Genomic DNA, 22,101 nt, shown 5'->3' on the forward strand with positions numbered 1-22,101 from the left:
ATCACCATATGATTTGTCTTTTAAAATCCCACTTCAATATTGTCCTTAATGCCATCAGTATATACAGATGGAATTTTTTCGTCGGAATATTCACGAAAAAATTGAATTTTTGTTCTACTTCCATCGGTAACTTCGTCTGTAAAAACTTACGTGTCATCGTATTGGTTGGCTTTTCTTTTTTAGTTCCTTCTATTCCCAATGTGATTCTCTTAGTATATACTAACGACTGATGACATATTCTTATTGGTGTTTAATGAAAAATTTAGCGATGGAGAAATTTGGTCAGTAAATGTTACTGTAATATATATACCGTCAGAAAAATTTTATGGGTGTTTTGTATTTGTTAATTTTCTAATAGTGATCCTTATATTCTACCTCTCAACTGCTTTCTTACAACCTAATATTTCATTTCTCAGTCCTAAATTTCTAGTTTTTTTTATGTGGTATTAAGCAATCCATTCCTTTCAAATAAAACATGAGAGGAATTAAAAGAAAGAAAATGACACTATTTTATTTATTTTTATTGATAATTATAAAATTTTGATATATGTGCAGCTTGATGAGTTTGAAGGGATGTATTTTTTATTATTATTATTACTGAAAGGTCTATAATAAAAGATTGCAATCAATTGAAACCTTGGTTAATCTTCATATAAACATCAACAATTAACATGTCTATTAAACAGAAAATTGGACCAAAAAGTAGATTACAACTTCTTTTTTTATTGTATCTCATTTCCATTTTAAAATAGAAGAATGCAAAATTTATTCAAACTATAGAGAAAGAGATATTGTTTAACAAGTTAAGAAGAGTTAGAGAGGTGAATGGGAGCAAGAAAAGTAAATTATTATTGAAACTTCATCTAATAGTTTAGGCTTTTGAGTGGGATGATTTTTTAATATAGTATCAAAACTTTATTAACCAAGTGTTTACAAGTTCAAATATCACCACTTCATTTTAATTAATAAAAATTAAATATAAATTAATATAGATCTATGTAAATTTTAAGTTTAAAAAACTTTTATTTAAGAAAGTGTGTTAAAAAATAATATAAATCTATTATTAAGACGCTTAAGATTTTAGAAGAGATAATTATTTGATTAGATGTGTTAATTTCAATTTCATCCCTAGAGTAAATGAACAAAAATAAAAAAGAGAAATAAATATAAAAGATATAGGGTATGAACACATCATCAAATTTCAAGAGAGATTTCAGAAAGTTAATTAATCACAATAATAAGATAATAATACAATCTTTCTTTCAATAGAAAAGAAATAATTACACAAATAGAAAAACACATCCAATACATTGCACCAACATTGTAGTTATAATTAATCTCTATCTACTATCGTGTATATAATCCAAATGTGCCTGCTAATAAATAAAAACAATAGCAATAATTTCAGCACGCAGACTTGTCATAAAGAGATTGAGAAAGGAAGGAGGTTATCTCTCTCGTGTAGCCTAAAAATCCAACAGAAATTCTTTCAAAAAACCAAACACTAAGCTTCGAGAAAACTGGGATTAGGTCAATGAATATTTCCTTCCTTTTGTGTTTGTTTCTGATAATTCTTTTATCAAGATGAAGATTTCGGATGAAGTGGAATATTTGATGGAGACAATGCTGAAACAGATAGCGAAGGGAACCATGCTGGGTGAGAAGAAACAGTTGACTTTATTTTTACCAAGAAAGTCAAAGGAACGGTGTTCCATTATAGGACTTTGGTGATTTTGGAAACCGCAGTTGAAAGGGATTCATCTCTACACGGCATTAGAAAATGTCGAAATGAGTTTTTATAAATATATAATGGAATTCACAAGTGTCGTATTTTCTTTGATTCATTGGAGATATGATTACTACTGCATTTTGTGTTAGAAACTCCTAGTGTACATGTCAGTTCAAAGGGATTCATCTCTACACGGCATTAATGTTAGAAACTCTTAGTGTAGATCTCTATTAATGTTTTGAAAAAGAAAAAGAAAATTAGATGCAGATTTATTTTTATATTTTTATTATTTTTTTCAATCAAATATATATATATTTGATTGAAAAAATAATAATAAAAAATAATAAAAATAAAAAAATAAATCTATATATATATATATATTTGAATCTTTTATTTTAAGATAGTAATAACCACAACTTGAAAACTTAGTTTAGACTAAATTATTGACTTGTGCTATATTATATTTCAAATTAAATTTTTTTTAACATAAAAAATTATCCAAGTCTTGCTAATGTTTTTTCTAGTAAAAAAATTAAATCATGAGAGGCTTGACTCAAGAAAAATTCAAGATAATATTTTTATTAAAATTTTAAAGCTATAACATATTAGATCAACTTGATATAAACATATCATATTTATAATTACAATCATGCGATCATGATAATCCCCAGAAGCAAATTAAAATAAATTATAAAACCTAGTTTCTAATCGATAAAATGTTGAAGTTGAAATATAAAATAAAAAAAATCAATTACAAAAATCTAAAAAAATAATTTAAGTCAACGGATTAACCTGCTAGATTGACAAACCAGTTTATAAGATTAAGATTACCTTATAGAAAACAAACAAAAAAAATTATGAAACTCAATTCTCAAATAACTCAATATTAAATGATGAAATTGAAAAAATATATATCTATCAAAGAACCAATTCAACTCAATAGCTTAACATATTTGATGAGATTCCAAGATATGATATATATTATTTTCTAACAATATTAGTTATATAAAATGACTAAAAAACTATTAGTATCAAACTGAGTTAATTTATTAAATCTTTTAATAATGGGATAACCACAAATGTCAACCTCCTAATAAATCAAATGTTAAATAAATAAATTAGATTGATATGTCAAATTCTCGACCTAAATCATAAGAGTGAGATAACCACATGTAAAGTAAGCCAAATTATAATTAAAAAAATAAAAATAAAAGGCCTTTTGTTAATTAATTGTAATTGGGTTAGATTTCCATATAATTATTCAAGTTTGAGATATTATGACAAAGGTTGATAAAATGATTTCTATGTCTTTTAACAAACTTGATTTTAGTGCTAAAAGGTAATTTGAAAACAATGTAAGAAATATGACTATATATATTTCATGTTAGAAAGATGCTACTTTACAATCTGGGCTAAACGTTACTACCTTAATTCATCTGTGTTTATCGAACCCTTCATAGCACATTATTCATTGCAAATTCCTTGTTACAAAGCTTACATGCATCACACACTATTTATCAAGGGAAGAAACATGGAGTTTATTGGCAAGCTAAAACATGATCATGCTCTCGTATTCAACCACACATGGAAGCAATTCAACATGATGCAATACTGTGTTTCTGAAAGAGCAGCCCACAGGAAATCTGAGCTGAGGATTGAAGTTTCTGTGACTTGTAGACATCTACATGACTCTCACACACTCCAAAATACACAAAAATAATGATGCCCTCGGAAAGTCTTCCTTAGTGAATCCAAAGTGAAATGCTGACAGCATTCTCTCCTCAACGGTCATGGACACTTTTGTCGGTCCTATGGTATTGAGTCAAGGGTGTCACAAAACTCGACACTACAATAACTTGGGACATATTTCATGTGGACAAGTCTGATTGCATGATTTCATGGCTGCACTCAATTTATGGCAGTCTATCAAACATGGCTTGTGATGCCTCCTATTGTGGTGCAAGTTCTTGTGTTGCTGCTTTGAAATGACAAGGTTTTACCACTGTACAACAACTCCTTTTGTGGGCAATCAACAAGTAATTTTCATAGCACTAGATAGAATTATAATTATAATGCAAGCAAGATCAAATCTTCAACATGGATCGCCACAATACCTCTGATTAAGTGGCCAAGTTGAGGGTGCACTTGTTTATTGAGGATGCCATCTATCTTGAATTTCTTCTGGCTGCTGATGAGTAGTGGATACCAGACTCTTATCCATTTCTTGTATTGCATGTGCAAAGTGACCCAGGCCCATACGTGATCAAACTTGTACTTTTCAGTACAAATCCAGCCCCACTTCACACCAAGTCAACCATGGATGTGCCATTGCAATGTGATACTAGTTGTCTGTAATGAAGCCTAGAAGGTGCAAGGGTACACGAGACTTGTTGGCGTTTCTGTCAAAACTCGGGTCCTAGCCCACGCACAGGTCATCTGCAATGGATTAAGGATAAATATTGAGCTGTAAAGCTTGTTGATGCCTTTTCTGAAGAGATCATATCAATCCATTCAAGATATACTTGAATCATTTAGAAGAAAGCTAGCTTTTTGGTATACATCCACAACGGAGCTCGAAGTACTGAAGAGACAATCAATAATCACATCACTCCTGGTCACCAAACCATCTGAATCTAAATTGGTTCCGATGCTGTCATTTAAGGATGGAACCGCTGCAGGAATTTCTTGGATTTCCAACAGATTTCTCATCCTGATAAGATTTTAATGATTTCGATTGTAGAAAATACTTGATTGTCGATTTTAAAGAATAAAAATCTTGTCTTCTCTAATCAGAAGTTAACAATTTGCACTAGCCAGCCATAATGGCTCCTCCACAACGCATCCCCCAAGATAATGTCACAGCTAAAACAATCGCTGTGCATTCTGTCCTGCTGACAAGTCTACCTGCCACTTGTAGTTAAGAAACCTTCCTCTCTTTTTTCCCAATAATTATTATTGTTAAGACACTAAATGACAAATCCTGATACAAAATGAGCAAATCAAAGTCGGTGCTCGGTAATGGTAAGCGACTTGCTGAGCACTGTTGTTGGAACTATGTGGGGCATTTGTATTTGGGGACACCTCGCTGGGCAGTCATGGGTTTGATGTGCCCTCATATTTTAATAGGGGCTCTGCCGAGAATTCATGTCCCGGTACGTGTTCTGCTGACCATGGACGTTTTGTGAGGTGATCTGCCGAGTATTCTTGATTTGGTAGGGTCCTGCTGGGCACTCATGCTTTGATAGGCATCTTGCTGGTGAGCATTCATGCTTTGGTATGAGCTTTGCTGGGAAGTTACGCTGGTTTGGTAGGAAACCTGGTGGGAATTCATGTTCTGTCCACCAGAAGACATGAAAGCTCGATAAAGACATTGTGCAGCAGTCAAATGCTCAGAAGATCCGTGATTCACAACTTCATAACTACCATAATGGGATGTAAAAGCTTCAACCTTGTTCCAACAACCTGCATTTTGTATAAAGAAATTTAAGAATCTTTTGCAAAAATAAAATTCATGAAATAAAATATTACAACTGATTGATGCAAATGCACGAAGCAAAACAAAATACTACAAAAATTCCTTCAACTGTAAAGGTTAATTTCATTAAATGTTTCAGTTTTACTGCTTTGAAAGCACCAGAATAGAGCCATTATTCACAATGCTTTATGCTAGTTACGTATAGTACTGGCAGTTTAAATTTCTTCAGTGAAGGAATATTGCCAATGGCAAGGCCAGCTCCATGACCACTGCTACAATCAACACATACCCACATGATCAAGCATGGACGATGAGTCCAAGGAAAACCATGATAGTCAAACCATGAATCAATTGAGCATGATAAATAGAAGCAGGATGTCGTTGAAGAGAAACACAGCAGGAAGGAAGCGGGTCGTGTATGAGAAAACTCAGATATTGATTTTTCTTCAAGTAGTGGTTATGTGTTTAGATCAAGAAGAGTTCAGGCATGAGTTTAGCTTAAAGAGACCAGGAGAAAGGCGAGACTGAGTGAACTCATACAACTGGGAAGTTCCAACTCAATCTGCAGTTGTAACTCTAGACTGGTGCAGAAGGCAGTTTTACTTGCTAACGTGTCGAGGAATTTTAGGTGGTTTCCTAATGTCTCTTGAGAACTCTGAAAAAACTCGCTCTCCTCTAAATGATTTATTTGAATTCAGAGACGTGGCATTTCTCAGATTTCACAACTCAATAATTTCATCACAGCCATCAGTACATCATAATGATGGTAAATGGAAACATTTACTGGTATCTAAACAAATATAAAGGAGATTTGGAAAATGATGCCTTTCTTTTTATCTGTGGAAATTGTGCTAAAGAACTTATGCCTGGCAATACTATTTTAATTATTTGAAAAATATTTGGTTTGGAGACTCCAAGGCACCAAAAGGAGGAGATGGATGGTACCAAGAACTGTGTGTTTGGGGAGAGAGAAGGCCATTATAAGAAGGGAGAAACAAACAATAAAAGCTAGAAAGAACGAGAATTCTGATAGAAATTGTAGGAGCTCTTAGAATGGTTTTGTCCACATAATGACCATAAGTGTTAACTTTTTCATTAATCAGGAGTTATAACTCAGCAAATTGAGTTGTGATTTCTGAATTCTCGAAACATGAGGCATGGACTAGTTGCCATTGTCACTTGTTGATATGTCCAACGATATATATTTATGTTGATCTAGCCTGCCATGTCACCAGCTAATGGAACCACTTACTAGCAGCATCATCAATCATCTAGCAGACTCTAGCAGACGATCATTGATGAACTTTACAAAAACCTGAAAGCTCATAATAAAACTCAATGGCACAATTTGAAATCATGGGTGATATTTTTGTGGTTGTTCCATGCTCATGATATGAACGCAAAAAAACCAAGACTTGTATCAGAAAATAAGTCCAAATCCTCACAAGTCTTATATGCTTCTACTAAACAACAAGGCCATGTCAAGAACATACCTCGTCAATACTTGAAACATCACATCCTCCAGATCTAATGACAGAATTCATTCCATTATGTGAGTTATTGGCCTCCAAAACATGGTTCATATTAGGCGAGTTATTAGCCTCCAAGACATGGTTTCATATTGGGTATCTGAAATTTGGAGAGTAACAAAGAACTCAATCACATTATTATTCAAATGCTAACTTGTACTTGCAAAAATAGAAACATCATCAATTCCCATAGCAGCTGGACTTGCACCTGTATTTCGTCCACATTACACACACAAACACAGCATGTGCTGGACTTGCAGCAGAAGAAAGAAGAGTTTTGTTTAACAGTTCAAGCACCCCTAACTGTGGGATATAAATCAATTTATTTTCTTGGTTCAGACAATCCTAAATACATTATGGAACTGTGGCCTATGTTCAATCAAGATATTGTCTCAATTCAATTATATCACTACAGAAAAACAGATTTAAAAGTACAAGTTACTGCCCAGAGTGTGGTAGAAATACAATAATTCCCAATAAGAACAATCTATAACCCTCGTCACTGAATTTATCACAAAAAACTTAAATAGGTAGTCACATAGTCAGCATATAAGGTACATAAAGATGGAAAAAGAAACAAAATTACCTTGAGAGGTTCATATCCACCAGAATTGCTAGCTCCCATCATAACAGATGGTTGGGGTCCTATTACTGGCAAGTTGTGTGCCAGCCCAAAGCCCAGGACAGGTCCAGCACGCTCAGGTTCTGCTCCAGCATTTTCATCATGCAAAGTTGTTTCTCCGAGTCAGATGCAATATCCAGATATCTGAGCTCCAAGGACAAGGGGAAAAAAATCAGAGCATCATCAGTTAAAACATTAAAATCAGCAAAAGATATTGATTGTGAAGCGCTGCATTCAACCTCATTACCTGTACAAGCTCCTCATCTTCAGATGCACATTTAGGCCATTCATTCTTGGGGTATACACAAATTTCTGCCCGCAACCTCCTCATTTCATTGATATCCTGACCTCCTTGTCCAAGAATGCAGCCAACCTTGCTAGACGGAACCAGAAGTCTAGTAATCATACCCTTTCCAGAAAATTCACTAGTTTTATTCTGAAGCTGAAGAATTGCTTCAATGGTTCGTGATCTTGGATTCCATAGACCCTGAAACACTTGGAGATTTGTCCTTGCACATATTCTGATGCAATAGAGCAGGTATTTCATAAAGAGCCCTCTTTGCCACAGCTGGCTTTCCAGAGATCTGAAATTGCACACCGTAGGGAGTTGCATGAAAATTCCAACTTTTCCATAGATTAATGAAGAGGGGAAAATCTACATGCAACATTTCATAAAAATGAACTTGGAATGTTACAAAAAGTAATATGCAAGGAGCGCGCGCCCATTGCTATGATTCCATAATAAAACATCATAACATAATTATGCAGCAATCAAGTTCGTACTCATGTCCCTCTGCACACCAGTGCAAATGATGATGCTTCTGCATCCAAATGCTCAAAAGCGGGTGAGCTCACACAATCATCAAATACTTGACAACATGCAATTAGGCATGATCAGTGACCTTATGGATAGAAAAAGTTTGTTTCTTGTAATGTATATGCTGAACAAACCCTCCTAGACTTCTGTTCCAGAGTCACCTTATGGATAGAAAAAGTTCGCTTCTTGTAATGTGTACACTGAACAAACCCTCCTAGACTTCTGTTTCAGTGCAGTTTCTTGCATGCAATAGACACACACCATACCACCACATTCTTTCAACTTAGCAGCAGATTAAAGGTCCAGGAAGTACTACGGCACTTTTGTATGTGATATACATCAATCCAGCTCAGGATGGATGTTAACTTCTAAAGCCCCCGTAATAACAACCTGTTAGATAGTCTTGCCAACTTAAAGCTCGGCCTAAAGTACCACATATACTGCCCCAACCAGATACTCATTGAGCATTGAGAAATATTACAATGTCTCTAGGGAAAAAACAACATGAAAGTGTACAACGGTAATGGAAATTGGTCAGGTTATAAAGCCTTTTGAAAAGCAAAGACCACCAATCCTAGCAAAACAATCCACCATCTTAAGCTCCAGGGAGAGAAAATCTGTCATCAAATTCAACCAGAATGCAACCACCAAGAGCAGGATGCAATCAAACTAAACAATTTAATGAATCTAAGAAATAGGTGTCATCATCATCATGGTCAATCCTCTTAAATTGTTTCTTCCTACATAAAGGACAAATTTGTAGAATAAACCAGTTAAAAAAAGAAAAAGAACCAGTTCACTTGTGCTCCCATACATATGTAGGGCTATCCACCAAAATTCTGCCAGGATTAAATATAGTATCAAAAAATAGCTTCAAAATTATCAAACAGGGATAAAAGAAATCTCCCCAACCTGCATAATGCAATGGGGGTAAGGGCGTAACCCAATCACAGAGAAAAATCATAAGAAAATATGTAGTTATCAAGTAAATAGTCAAATCATATGATAATAGAAGGCTATATGACAGGATCATGGCATAGCTCTGTCCTACTCCATTCTTAAAAGCTCCTGTATGTAACTCTTCCTTTTCAAGGGGGAAGAGGTACCACTCATAATCTGGCTGGAGGTTGCTAAATGGAGAAAGTGAACTTCAAAGTATGAATAGCATATCTACTAATGCCAGGGAAAACCCCATCTATCTTCTATTGAAGACACGGTAAAGAATATGAAACAACTCAGACTACACATAAAATAATATAACAAAGAAAACAGGGAAAGAGGTCAAAATAGAAAAATAAATGTCCTTCATAAATGCTATTAATTCCGTAGCTATGCCAGTCTTCCTGCACTAGATATAACAATAAGGTGAGAAAGGTCGAGGTCGATCCACCCACCTCTTCTGCATGTTTGGCCTCATCCTTTGCAACTGTCATGACTTAACCAGTGTATGCTAAGATATTGCAGGGGTATACTCATTTCTGCATGTATCTCTCAAACTCAAACTTGAAACTACCACCTTCCTTCCAATACAAAGAACATTCAGTCAAGCAGATCACTGGAGCTCTATTGGGGAAATAATTGTCACATCTTTGAGGACAGTTCATGGCGAGTGCCTATGTCAACTACTCATGAGAAGTGTACAAACAGCCAAAGAAGACCCATCTTATTGAGAAGACCTGCATTCCACTATGCTGATTCACAAGGCGGAACGCCAATAAGAAATCTAGCAGTGAAATCAGTTGAAAGCATAAAGATGTCAATGCCAAAAGTCTTTAGCCAAACAACGTTAACATATCCACTTAGGTATTGAGTCAACTACACTACAATCCATTGGACGATATGGTCATATCAAAATTCAATAGTAACTTTCAGATCATACATGTGACTTCAATCAACCCAACAATCTTCCACATGAGGCAATCATCTACTTTATATAGCGATACTACTTTATTCAACTATTGGCATGCGCATTAAAAGAATTCCAAGAATCCTAATGGCCTTCCAGTGAAGATTTTGCTAAGTCCTTGGGTTGTTGGGCATCTCAATTAACTTTGCTCATGTAGAAAAAAGCACTGAGAATCAGCCCCTCAAAAGCCAGTGAAAGACTATTTCCATATCCTGTCTCACATAATTGACTATAAACTTCAAATAAGTGTTTGATGCCACTTCTTAAATCCATTATGCTGCAGTTACCATCAAAGGTTGAAGAGGCAAAAGGACAATTTGCAAACCAAGGTATTTCTTCTCAGATTTCATTTTATACTCAAAAATTTATTAGAAAGATCAGACTGCAATTGCAAGAGCTATATTAATTTTGTATCAAAAAATCACAAACTTGAGGTATAATGCAGTAAAAAAAAGTTAAAGCTGCACACTGCATTCTTACCCAAAAAGAGTAGGCTTTACATTCGTTCCTAATGATGCTAAAACTGCAACATGATATGGGTGGGCTCAGAGCATTGCAAGCCCAAAACTAATTACATGTTCTCATTATCCAGAACCAAACCACTGGCAAGTAGTCTCCAGAAGGCACAGCCAAAAACCTTGATGGGACAAAAAAAAAATAGGCGCTACCTAACAGGTCTTCAACTTAGCAATTATTTTTCTGCAGTAGTGATAATCAAGTGATAGAGCAGACTATACAGAATAGGACTTTAAGCTTTTTTTTTCTTGTATGCAAGATACAAATGCAAATGAGATTCCTGAATCCTCCAACTTAACAACTAGTTATCCTGGCTCACAACTACAGGAACTCATTAGGACCAAGAGCCCAAAAAACAACAGCGCTTATCAAAAAGAAGGAATAAAAGAACTAGCACAACTTCCCCTTGTGAACAATCCATGCACAATAACAACATACCTTCTCCAACATGCATATAACAGAGTTCTACCTTGGGAACATACAAGAATGCAATACCATCAATCTCCGTACATGTCTTTAATGTGATCTCTTGATGAAAGTCGAATCAATATTTTCTTTGAAAAGGTTCAAGAAAGATTTACAATTCTCAAGACAGGCTAATTAAAGAGAGAGATAGCATGACTCATATTCATTCCCGATCAATAATCGTATGCCAAAATCTGTACTACTACATAATACCAACACACAGCTTGGGTAATTTGTCAAATGTTAACATGAATTATCATCCACTTCTAATACAAATTAGAGTCGGCCAAAAAGCCTACATATTAACTATAATTCAGTTACTAGGGAAAAAGAATTGGAAAAAAAGAAATAACAATGCGGTGCCAGTATCATGTCCAATAACAACCCGATGAAGCAAAAGAGAGACCAACATCATATATTACCTGGACCAATTCATCAGTGTCCGTAGCACAGCAAGAACATGTATGTTTGCACCAGCCTCACTTCTTAACCTCTGAGTAAAATCTCCCCGTCTTCCTAAAACACAACGTACCATATTATTATGAACAAGAAGCCTTGCCGTGACAAAAATATTCTCCTTATCATCATCAATTCATCATCCACAATCCGGCCATGAACTTTCAGAAGCGCGTCCAGCCAGCACAATGTGGCTCCAGTTCCTCCTCCTAGTCATTTTTTATCAGAGGTTTAACCGAAGAACTATAAAAATAATAACTCTCTCGTCCAAGCCCTGAACTGAATCAGCAACAGTAATTTTGGACTGCCTTTCTTCCCTTAAGGCTTTCACTATATTCCCACCCTTTCCAATAACACTCCAAATCTCTCTGGACGGACACAGTATCCTATAAACAGTACCATCACCAAGATAATTTTCTGATAATTCTTCGTATTTTCCTTTCCTGCAACTAATACTCACCCCTTTCCTTTTAAATTGAGTATTTACCGGTTTCTTGAAAAGTTTCCACCTATTCCCATCCATTCTTCGACAAAATTATATATAAATAAAAAAATTAATTAAACTCAAAATTTAGAACTATAAACTCGTGATTGATCTTTTGTAAGAGAATAAAGTAAAGAATCAAAAACTTAGGGTTTTGTAAAATGTGATAAGGAGGAGGAGAGAGGCGCATACCTAAGAGAGAATTGTTGAGAGAGAGAGTTGAAGCAAATTGCCGCTAGCTAGAGATGGCAGCGGTGGAACTCTCAATGGAGAACCCTCTTCTTTGAGTTTATTTGTTCTTCGTAGTTTATATGTCCAGTCACAAATCACGAGGATTTGTAAGGAGTGACCCTTTGAGTTTATTTGTTTTTCGTAGTTTATTAGCGTGGTTTGGGCTAGTCCACTCACAAATCACGAGGATTTGTAAGGAGTGATTGTTTTTATCTTCTAACTATTTTTTAAAATTGTTTTTAAAGTATTTATGATTGTTTTAACTGGAATTAAAAAAATATTTATTTTCAATTGGAAAATATGTTAAAAAATATCTTCTAATTTTTTTAAATTATATAGTAGATCAATATTCTTTTAATTAAAATAGTATTATTTTAATAAAAAATAGTTTAAAATAAAATTTAACTTAGATCAAATTTTATATAGAAAAAACTACAGCAGAAGTGTTAAAAATACCCACTACTTCATACTTTATTTATTTAAATTGAATCTTACGTACTTATTAACAGTTACATTTTTAATATATATATATATATATATATGTATGTATGTATGTATGTCTATAAACCACATAAAATATATTAATTTAAATATAATTATTAATTTAGATAAATAAAATAAAAATGAATGATTATTCTTAAAATAACTACCTTCCTCAGCAAAATAGTAAATAAATCATCATATATATTCACACAAAAAAACTTTATTTGTTAAATAATTTCAATTAATTTTTCATAGATAATCAATACTTAAATTATTATTAAAGTCCAACCACACAAGAATATTGTTCATTAAATGATTTATTTCATTTTCATTTTTATTTTATTGATAAACATAACTCTTTGCAAAACAAATCAGATCTTAAATACAAATTTGTAAAATTTTAAAAAAATATATATTATATTTTTATTTTTAAATTATTTTATTGTAATAAATTTAAAAAATAAAAAATTATTTTAATATATTTTTAAATAAAAAATATTTTAAAATATAATCATTACTAAATTTTTAAACATCACAAAACCAGTTAAAAAAAACCTTTGAAAACTTTTGTGATCAAAACATCAATCAATAGTAGAAAAGGAGCACTAAGACCTAGTAAAAGAACCCCACACATCTGAACATGTGGGATGAACTTTTTACCTTGTATGTGGCTTAATGACATGTGTATTTAATAATATAATGGATGATATTTTTTAATTGTTAAATTATAAAAAAGATATATTTTTAAACAAAAGAAATAAAAAGTGTATTTGAGAGTATAGTATTTGTTGTTTTTTAAAATAGTTTTTATTTAATAATATATTAAAATAATATTTTTTTTATTTTTAAAATTATTTTTAATATCAGCCTATAAAAACAACGTAAAAATTAAAAAATAATTTAAAATAAATAAAATATTTTTAAATATCTTCGAAAAAAACCTTTTACAACTCTAGAAATAAAGTCCCTCGCAAGTAAAGTGAAGAGGAAACGTGATATGCCGAATTAGTGGGCTAACATTTGCATGGAAGAGAAGTTGGGGCACGGGAGGGGAGGGTGAAACGGACTTTAAAAGCATTCGGTGAGTCTGATGATAATTATATTTATTTTTATATTTTAAAAGTATTTTAAAAAAATTATTTTTTTATTTTAAATTAATATTTTAATAAACTAATATTAAAAATAATTTTTTATAATAAGAAGTATTATTTTAATGTATTTTTAAATAAAAAACAATAGAAAACAGACGTGAACGAACGAGAGAGGGGCAAGGAAATGGCTTTGATTCCTGATTGGACAGGAGCCATGCCTATTCCCATGATGGAATACTGAAAGTACAGAACCTAAGAAAAAGGTACCATCGAAAACAGTGCACGTCACACCCACTTTTGTACATGTGCAAGACATGCGCATGTATGTGGCAGAGCAGTTCAGGCCACCTGACACAGAAGTGTTTTTTTTTTTTTTAATTTGCAGTAGATTAAAATTATTACAGTTAAAATAATTGTTAAAGATAAAAAAAAAATATTTAAAAATAAAAATCATTTAAAAAATAAAGTTTTCAGAATAGTAATATTTAATAAAAAATATGAAATAATTAGAAAAAAAATCTGAAAAACATACAATAATGAATTAAGTAGATCATACATTCTGACTGTTTTTTTATTGCAAATGTGACAAGAGTGGTAATGAAAATATAATTATGATTATTTTTTTAAAAGAATTTTATTTAAAAAATATATTAATAATACTTTTTTATTTTTTAAATCAGCATATCAATATAATTTAAAAATATTTAAAATATATTAATTTAAAATAAAAATATTTAATTTTTTTAAAATATATTATCAAACAACCTCTTAGATTATTGTTGGCGAAATTTCTTGGTATGGTTAGATTTATAATCTTTTTGACCGTACTAATATTATTATAATAAAAGCTTTGGTGTGTTTACAAAATCTCTTTCTTTCATCTTTTCTACGAGTTTCGTCATTGCTCGTAGCAACAAGCAATAAATATTGTGTTTTTTTTAACCATAACATAACATGTAGAAACAGTACCATTTGACCCATTCTTTTTTCATTTATTTAGAAAAAAAATTAAAAAATGTGTTAATAACGAAACTAGCCCTGACGTAGACAGCAGAGCAACCCCCAGCTCCGAGATTATTCCTTGTTTTGAGCACCCCCCCATGTCAAGAGCCTTCCACAACTTCAACGTCATTCCACCGTCACATGAAACTCCGCATCCAGTAAAACGTGCAAAAGAAATGATGCTCTTGACACTGCCCACACACACCCATTCAAACTAGGCGTACAGGCACACGAGTCCCCATGACATCCAACCACCATTGAAGACATTACTTTTGAATCGCTTGAGCACTCCATCCATGCCTCCACAAATGTTGAAGGAGACAGAGACAGGCTCTTGGGAGCAATCCCCACAACAAATCAAATGGATTTGACTGCTCAAAGGTTAAAAAGATCCCTCTACTGATCATTTACGGTTTCTGTCCATGTAAACACCAGGTTTGTACAGCTCTATTTTCACCATAAAAGGCCGCAAAAACAAACAAAATAAATTACACCGAGGGAAAAACCTCCGGGATTAAAAAAAAAAGCCTTCACGTTTCCTTTGGGCTTTCTCATCGATTCAAGCTGCGTAGTCAAGTCCCAGCTCCATCTTACACGTGTCAAAATCACTAGACCCGGGAGCTTCAATCCTTCTCTTCTTCACCGGAACAACGTGATGCGCTCGTGACACGGGCTCAAGGCCCAGAGCCAAGTCCAGGCCAAGGCCGGCAATTTCGTTGCTAGCAGCGTCAGGGGTCGCCAAATCGCTCTTTGACTCCGGTTCGGATCGGAACAGCAATGAATCCTCTGCTGTTTCCACAGACATCATGCTCTCGTCCGTCTCTTTGCTTTCACCGTCCACCATTGCCAACTCGGATTGGTGACTCACCGATGACTCGTGACTCGCGGACCGAGTCAAGCCGTTCCGTGTCGCCGACATGTCAACAACGATCGATCCCAACCCATTACCACCACAAGCCGGTTTGCTAGCTTTAGGCTTCACAACTCGCCCGACTCGACACCGAGTCCTGACCCGGTTGGCATCGTTTGAGGCAGCCGAGTTCTCATCTTTCGAAACGTGCCGTATATCATAAGCTTTCAGCGGAGGTCCCTGAGCATTAGCTGCGGTTTCAGAGTTAATTTGAGTTATCGACGCACCTCTTAGCACGGCTTCAACGGCTGCTTGACAAAGCGGCCAGCTTCCCGACCACATCAACCCAACTGATCCATAAATTGGGTTCACTATCCTCCCACAAGCCTCGTAAAGCAAAGACCTAAAAATTGCTGTCACAAAGAAGAAAAGAGAAGAAACCCATCAATTTTGAGGCATCATAAAATTATCTTAGTTAGCCTAGGGCCAGTTCTTTTACATCAAAACTTTAAAGGGTCACCAAGAATTCTTGAATTTTCACAAGCATTCAAAAACTTGAGTTGTTGAGATAAAAAAAAAATCAAGAACTATAAGTCGTTTTTGAGTTGTTGAGATAAAAAAAAAAAATCAAGAACTATAAGTCGTTTCTTGCACCAACAAGAACTAGACTAGGATTTTTTACCAAAAAAGTTAAAAGGGCTACAAAAAAATTACTAAGTTTTCAGAAACATTTATTGTTGTTTAGATTTTTTGAGAACCCAGATATTCTTAATATATGTACTAACCAGGACGGAGATGTTCAGGGCCAGCGTTGATGAGGTTCATAAGACCAGCACGGCCATAAAACTTGGCAAGAAAAACAGTAGCGTTAGCTTGAGACTCCGGACTCTTGATCCATTGTAAGCAAGGTCTAATACTGCAATTTTCACTACAGCCTTTGCGCAAAACTCTACATCCATTACAACTCATCCGCATTTTGGCTTCCAATTTTGCAACGAAAGACGACAATACTACTGAAACTAGAGGAAAGAAGAATCTTTGATCTTTGTTGTTGAAGGAGGAAAGAGAGAAAGGGAGACGAAGGTATTTAAGAGGATGTGTTGAGCGTGTCCGTTGAGAAGAGGAAAAGCCGCTGGGTTTATTAGAGATACAAGGGACGGAACTTGTTTATCTTGACATCCGAAACACTGGTTTCCACATTCAAGGAGGTTAGAGCTTGTACTTTGTACCACCACCATCATTTTGTTTTTTAATATTAATTTTAAAATGATATTAAGGGTGCAATTTATTTATCAAGTTTTAGATTTGATTTTTAAACATTATTAATTTAATTTTTTAAAATTTTATAATTATTAAAAATTATTATTATTAATTTTAAAATTTATAGAATTAATTAAGTTATATATAACCTAACCCGTAAGCTCATATAAACCCTCATATTAATTAAAAAAATATTAATTTTAAAATGTGAAAATTTTCTCATCTCATGGCTACTTTCACTTACAGAGCGTGAGGGGAACTCCCAATGGTCGATCGCTTGTTTGGTGCTGTCATAGGGGAGTTGCTGTTGCATTGCGTGACGACATGGGCTCGTTGTTTGTAGCTCTTATTTGGACTTCCTAATTACTAATCTGCCCTCCAATTGATCTTAAATTACACATTTTTTTCTTCTCAAAGCTTTCTAGTTTGAATATGTATTAAAATAATAGTTTTATTTTTAATATTAAAAATTATAAAATTAATTTAAAACTAAAAATTAAATAAATAGTTTTTAAAAATTAAAATAAATATATATATATAATATCAATTAAAAATCAGTTTAATATCATTGAGCTGAAATGTTTAATCATTTTGTTATGGAAAATTATTTAGTTTAGTTTTTTAATTATCATATTATTTTTAAAACACAAGATAAAGTGAAAAGAATTGTGTTTCTCACTTTTAAGATTTGGAATCACATTCCTAACTTCGAGACTATGACAACTTCTACTGTTTATCTAACAATAGAGAAAAAATTATATTGCAATTGTTTGTATGGGATTCTATATATAATTACAATTCAAACCTTGATTTTATAAAAACTAAAATAATAAAATTTTAATTTATAAAAATTTGTTTTTATTTATTTTACATATAAAAATTCCTCTCATAGCAGATTTAATTAATAACATTTTTTAAAACTACAAGTAAAAATATTTTTTTCATATTTATTTTTTAAAACTACAATAACAATATCACACACTGTTTAAAAAACTTAATGATTTTTGAAGATTTAAATTTTAAAAACATATATATGTAATTAAAAAATCATATTATAGTAACTTTAATAAGGATGCGCGCGTGTGTAAAAGAAACGGAGCCTAAGTTTGGTTAAAAACAAATTGAGGGCAAAAGGGTCCCTTGAAAAAATATTACAACCATCCACAGAGAAAAGGAAAATGTTAGAGCAGGACTGCATGTGGATCCAAATTTTAAGAAGAAAAGATAAAGCGCGTGTCATCCACGTACTGATGTCAGAGTGCGGTCGAATCGCCACATAATCGGAAAAGAGCGCTTGGGTCCACGGGAAGCTCCCGGTATTAAAAAGAAAAAGGAAAAAGAAAAAACTAAAGCTCCCGGTTTTCGGGAGGTCGTGTGCTGAAACCACTTATAGGGAAAACAAGTGACTGGTTTCTGGTTTTGTGTATGTTGTTTTGGGACTGTGGGCGCACTACATGACCAATTTAGCCATCGGTTTTGGAGTGGGTTTTTTTTGCTTTGTTTCCTTGTGCTTATCCTCTTAACACATGACTAACAACTTGAATTACACATAGGATTATCTGATTAGACTTTAGATCAGTTAAAACTCAAAGTTAACCTTCTCTCTTTTTTTTATTAATTAATTTGTGGGATTGGGTCCCTTGATCGAACCCCATCTTAAAAAAATTAAGTATTTAACTATTTAAGGGAATGTTTATATTTATTTTGATTATTGATATTATTTTTTTAAATAATTTTAATGGTTTTGATGTCCCCTAGCAAAAATTTAAAAAAATCAACACATTATTTTAATATATAAATATTAAATCAATGGTTTTGATGTCCTCCTAGCGAAAATTTAAAAAAATCAATACATTATTTTAATATATTTTTAATTAAAAAACACTTTAAAAAAATATTATATACTACATTATCAACCATATACTAACTTAGTATACAGTAAAAATAATTTTTTCCATCAAAGCTTCAATAATGATTTTATATTAACTTTCAAATGTATATTTTAAATAAAAGCTTTGAATCTAAAACTCTATATAAAATTACTAATTTTGGTTCATGATTCATGATTTTTTTTTAATCTATTTATAACATGTTTAGTTTTTTATTTTAAATTATTTTTTAAGCAGAAAAAACATTTGATTTAAAAAAAATCAATGTCTTTTCAAGCAAAAAAAATCATTTCAATATAATTTAAATTTTCAATTGAACTGGAAATCGAATACTATTTAATCAAAGTTATTAATTTGTAAAATATTAAAATCATGCTGTAATTATTAAATATTCAATGAATAGGTGGCTGCTAAGATTTTGGAAGACAAAGACATGTGATTATGTTTTTATTTTATTTTATTTTTCTAGATTAAATTATTGGACTTGACCTTTTTTTCTGAGCTCTCTCTTTCCCTATCCAAGGGCGTCTGGCCCCCGTCTTAAGGTTCAACTTGCTTCCTTTGCATAAAATAATGATATTAATTTATTACCAGTTGCAGAATCTAACGTTAAACTGGTCGCCAAGAATTTTATATGCTTAGAGGTTTCTCCTCTAATCTGCCCCATTACACGGTTTTTAACTAATTAGAATCATGCGGTCTACGCTTCCATGTTTGAATGAGAGTTTCACCTCTGCTTAATTAATTTTTTATTTTTTTTGAATTTGAGTTTTTTTTTTAATTTAAAAGGATCATACTTCTTAAAAATCACATGTTATAAGCTTAAATAGATGAATAAAATTCCGGTTATCTCATATTTTTATTATTAACATAATTAATAGTTCTTTTGTATTATATATTATACAAATACCCAGTATTTTAACTTGAAAAAAAAAATTAAGCTGATAAAATAAAATAAGAAAATATTTTGTTAAAATATTTTTCCAAGTTCTTATTTATTTATTGTTATAAATTATTTTCCTAATTTTTTACTTAGGTTGTGAATTTTTTTATTTATTTAAAAATATAAAAAATAAAAAGAACAATTCTTTTTTGTTAATTTTTATTAAGCTGCGTTGGATTTGTTCTTAGTATTTTTTTTATTTTTAAGCTTATTTTTCATTTTATTTCAAAAGATGAATAAAATATAGGAAAAAAATAAATCCTGGGTAGATATTATAAAATCTTGAACATGCACAGCCAACACTTTCATGAAAAAAAAAATTAGTGCTTTTAATTTATTTTATTTTATTTATATGTAAGCAAATATCAAATTACATCTCATCTAATATGATATTAATAATGAATTGTGAATATACCAAATTGCTCGTTATCATTAATTTTAAATCTTTTATTATATTTTAATTATTTCATTTTATTTTTAAAATAAAAAATATTTATTCTATATCAATTTGATTATAATTAATGTGTCTTTTTAAAACATCTTAATATCTCCCATGACGTAAATAGTAAAATTGCCATTATAATATTCTAGTAAACAGTTTTTTTTAATTTTTTGAAAGTGTTTTAGCTTTCGTTAATATTTATTTCTAGTTGCAGGCGATTAGCAATCTCCAACTCAGCTTGACATCAATTAATCATACACGTCTTGGAAACTGATGCACCCAGAACCTGGAATGATGCCATGAAACCAAACCATTGTCTAACACAGCGATGGAGAGAGAGAGAACAAAGACATGGTTTCCGTTACATTTGGAAGCCATCGACATGACACGTGGACAAGTCCAGCCGATAAAAGTCTGAAAGTCGCATGCAATAGTGTCCAAGAATGCCATGCAATTTTTGAACTGGGTCATAATTATTATATAAAAATAAGTTAATTACCTTATATTTTTGAATAGTAAATGTGACTTGCTTGAATTATTATTGATAATTTTTTTTATGGCATTGAATTTGTTTCATTAAGATCTTTTTAATGGTATTAGAAATGTCATAATCAGAATTTTGTTGTGTTTTTAAGATTGTTTTTCTTTTTTTCTGATGCTCATTTAATATTTTTTTATTTAGATATTATTATTTTGTATAGCAATAAGCTATAAAGATCATGTTTTTTATTTATAAATTGTGTTATTTTATTAATTTTTTAATTATGTTATTCTATTAATATTTTTAATTAATGAGGCTACTTTAAAATAAAAATTTCCAAAATTAAAGTTCTATATAAAATAAAAATTCTTAAAATTAAAGTTTTATATGTTCAGGAAAGTCCAGGGATCAAGATAAATAGATATATTAAAACAGGTGACTAGTTTCTAGTATTCTTGTTTGTATCTTTTACCTCTAAGATGGCTTATAGCCTTAATTATAATGTATAATATTTTTTTCTTTAGATATAATTTTATATTAATGAGTATAATTTTTTTAATTTGATTGTTTAATCAGATTGAATTTTAAAAAAAATTATAAAATTTTTATTTTATATAGGATTAAAATTTTATATCCATCTGGGTACAAAGAGCCTTCAAATAAAACACATAAGTTCTTATTTGAGATTTGTAATATTTTTTTAATTGATTTTTGATTTGTTATTTGATATAGAAATATTTTATTATTTTTTTAGCTTTATTTAGGATATTTTTCTAATATAAATAAGTTAATTTAGATTGTATTTAAAAAAATTACATGAACCAAAAACAAATTCAATAAAAATTTGAATTTGAGCTTTTTTATGATCCTCTTTTCAGCATAATTACATATTCTTATCTTTATTGTTTTTATTTGTATAATTTGATATTAAAACTTTAATTTTTATATAAATTTATTAAATAATAATTTAATTTGACTTTAAATTTGCATTGTTTTTTCAATTTTAAATGTAATAAAATATTATTAAACTCTTAATTCAATTCAAAATTATTAATTGATTTTTTTATATTTGAAATCCTTTCTCAATCAGTTTTTTTCACATCATCGGTGTACTTGCTATGTTACTTTATTTTCTATTTAAAAATATAAATTTTAAAAAATAATTCAAAAATAAATTATAACTATCTTGATACATGATTTCTTCATTACCAGGAAAGCCATCAAAAACCTGACATGTTTGCTAGGAGAAAAGTTGAATAAAATACAGCTTTCAAAGGTTCCTTTCGTTTTATTTTTTTTATTTTTTTACTATTGTTTCACTTCTAATAACATTTGTAGATATAAAATTACTTATTCAAGCTGTTATAAAGATGGTTAAACAAAATTCAAGAGTTCAAGGCCTTAATCTAGAAATTAGAAACTAGAGCTTT

General features: G+C 31.6%; 2 protein-coding genes across 13 annotated transcripts; both read right to left on the reverse strand.

The window, feature by feature from the left end:
* Positions 1–4,357: 4,357 nt before the first annotated feature.
* On the reverse strand, positions 4,358–12,304 carry LOC105132991 (uncharacterized). 12 transcript variants are annotated; one of them, XR_843690.1, is made up of 7 exons: positions 12,192–12,304; positions 11,482–11,575; positions 9,567–9,863; positions 7,603–7,939; positions 7,320–7,499; positions 6,698–6,833; positions 4,358–5,191 (listed from the first exon to the last, which is right to left on the reverse strand). XR_843690.1 is itself a non-coding variant. In XM_011036757.1 (6 exons), the coding sequence occupies exons 1-4, from the start codon at positions 11,730–11,732 to the stop codon at positions 7,479–7,481; spliced, it is 522 nt and encodes a 173-aa protein (XP_011035059.1). In that variant the 5' UTR covers positions 11,733–12,304; the 3' UTR covers positions 4,358–5,191; positions 6,698–6,833; positions 7,320–7,478. The 12 variants fall into 12 exon arrangements, 1 of the variants encoding a protein (XP_011035059.1); XR_843689.1 differs by having other exon boundaries at positions 11,482–11,724; XR_843687.1 differs by having other exon boundaries at positions 11,482–11,901.
* A 2,874-nt stretch (positions 12,305–15,178) lies between these two features.
* Positions 15,179–16,883, reverse strand: LOC105132992 (LOB domain-containing protein 41). The gene is made up of 2 exons (XM_011036759.1): positions 16,442–16,883; positions 15,179–16,069 (listed from the first exon to the last, which is right to left on the reverse strand). Exons 1-2 carry the CDS (start codon positions 16,629–16,631, stop codon positions 15,366–15,368), a joined length of 894 nt encoding a protein of 297 aa, XP_011035061.1. The 5' UTR covers positions 16,632–16,883; the 3' UTR covers positions 15,179–15,365.
* Between the last annotated feature and the right edge of the window lie 5,218 nt (positions 16,884–22,101).

This window comes from Populus euphratica, unplaced genomic scaffold, assembly GCF_000495115.2.
Source record: "Populus euphratica unplaced genomic scaffold, PopEup_1.0 scaffold99.1, whole genome shotgun sequence".
Classification (NCBI taxonomy): domain Eukaryota; kingdom Viridiplantae; phylum Streptophyta; class Magnoliopsida; order Malpighiales; family Salicaceae; genus Populus; species Populus euphratica.